Genomic DNA, 1029 nt, shown 5'->3' with positions numbered 1-1029 from the left:
AGAGCAGGCGAACTCTGGGCGCCAACGCCCGGCTCTTATAGTCGAGCCACCCGCGGCTCGGCGCCCGCTCGGGCCCCGCTGGCCGAGTGCCCGCGCCAATGGGCGCTCGAGGGGTCCTCGCCCCGCCCCCGAACCGCCTCTGCAACTCGAGCCAAGGGGGGGCCAGGCTTGGGGTCCCGGGGGGCAGCGGTGAGGGGGGGCTGTGGGGTGCGCGGGGACGAGATTGGAGTGGGGGCAGGGATCCTCAGAGTTCGAAAGAAGTCTAGAATGACTATTCCAAAGTGTTTGGGGGCCCTGTCTGAAGTTCCGGGGTGCCAGAGCCCCTACACAGTACACGGGGGACCCGGGACGACCAGGGTGGGAGGTGTCACATGCCCTAGCGACGGCCGGATCCCCGCGCCCCAGCGAGGGGCTAGGCGGCGGGGGTGCCCTGTGTGTGCGGGCACAGGTGGCGGGTCCCCGAGTCCCGCCGGGACCTGCTGGGGAACGGGGAGTCTCTGGGCGCGGGCGAGGCGCGCAGCCTCCACCTGCCTGAGCAGGCGCAGCACCTCGAGCTGCAGCCGGAGCCCGAGCGCCCCCCGGTGCCGCACGGGAACCGGGGAGTAGCCTCGGCGGACGCCAGGTGCGGTACGTGGAGAGGACCTGGCCCGGCTGGGGGCCAGGCATGGGGCCGGCCCGGGCTGCGCCTGTGTGCCAGGGGCGAGACGAGCAGGGCGGGAAACGTCGTTCAAATCCTACCTGCAGGACCGAGCTCACCGGGGTGCGTCTAAGCAGCTCGCCTTTGGGGCCCACCCAAAATATCCGGATAATGGTTCCCCCGTCCTCTATGCGTTGGACTTGCGTAGATTCGGGTTCAGCCCCGGGGGCCACCACGGTCATTTGAGGGTCTGGGGAAACCATCTCCTAGAGGGTTTGGACGATGTAAGAAGTCGGTGTGATTTTTTTTTTTTTTTACCAAGTCAAAACCACGCACGAGTCCCGCGCCCCGCCCGCCCCAGGAGCTCCGACCACGCGCGCCTCTCCAAGGGG

General features: G+C 68.6%; 1 protein-coding gene across 1 annotated transcript in view; it reads right to left on the bottom strand.

Moving 5' to 3' along the window:
* The window catches only part of IGF2 (insulin-like growth factor 2), an 8204-nt gene extending 7269 nt beyond the window's left edge, over positions 1 to 935 (bottom strand). Inside the window, 2 exon segments of the mRNA XM_010838191.1 lie at positions 489 to 495; positions 739 to 935. Coding sequence (XP_010836493.1) covers positions 489 to 495; positions 739 to 900 — 169 coding nt within the window. The 5' untranslated portion in view covers positions 901 to 935.
* Positions 936 to 1029: the final 94 nt, after the last annotated feature.

The sequence above is a fragment of the Bison bison genome, unplaced genomic scaffold, assembly GCF_000754665.1.
Source record: "Bison bison bison isolate TAMUID 2011002044 unplaced genomic scaffold, Bison_UMD1.0 scf7180017845998, whole genome shotgun sequence".
NCBI lineage: Eukaryota > Metazoa > Chordata > Mammalia > Artiodactyla > Bovidae > Bison > Bison bison.
This window is presented reverse-complemented; position numbering and strand designations above follow the sequence as displayed.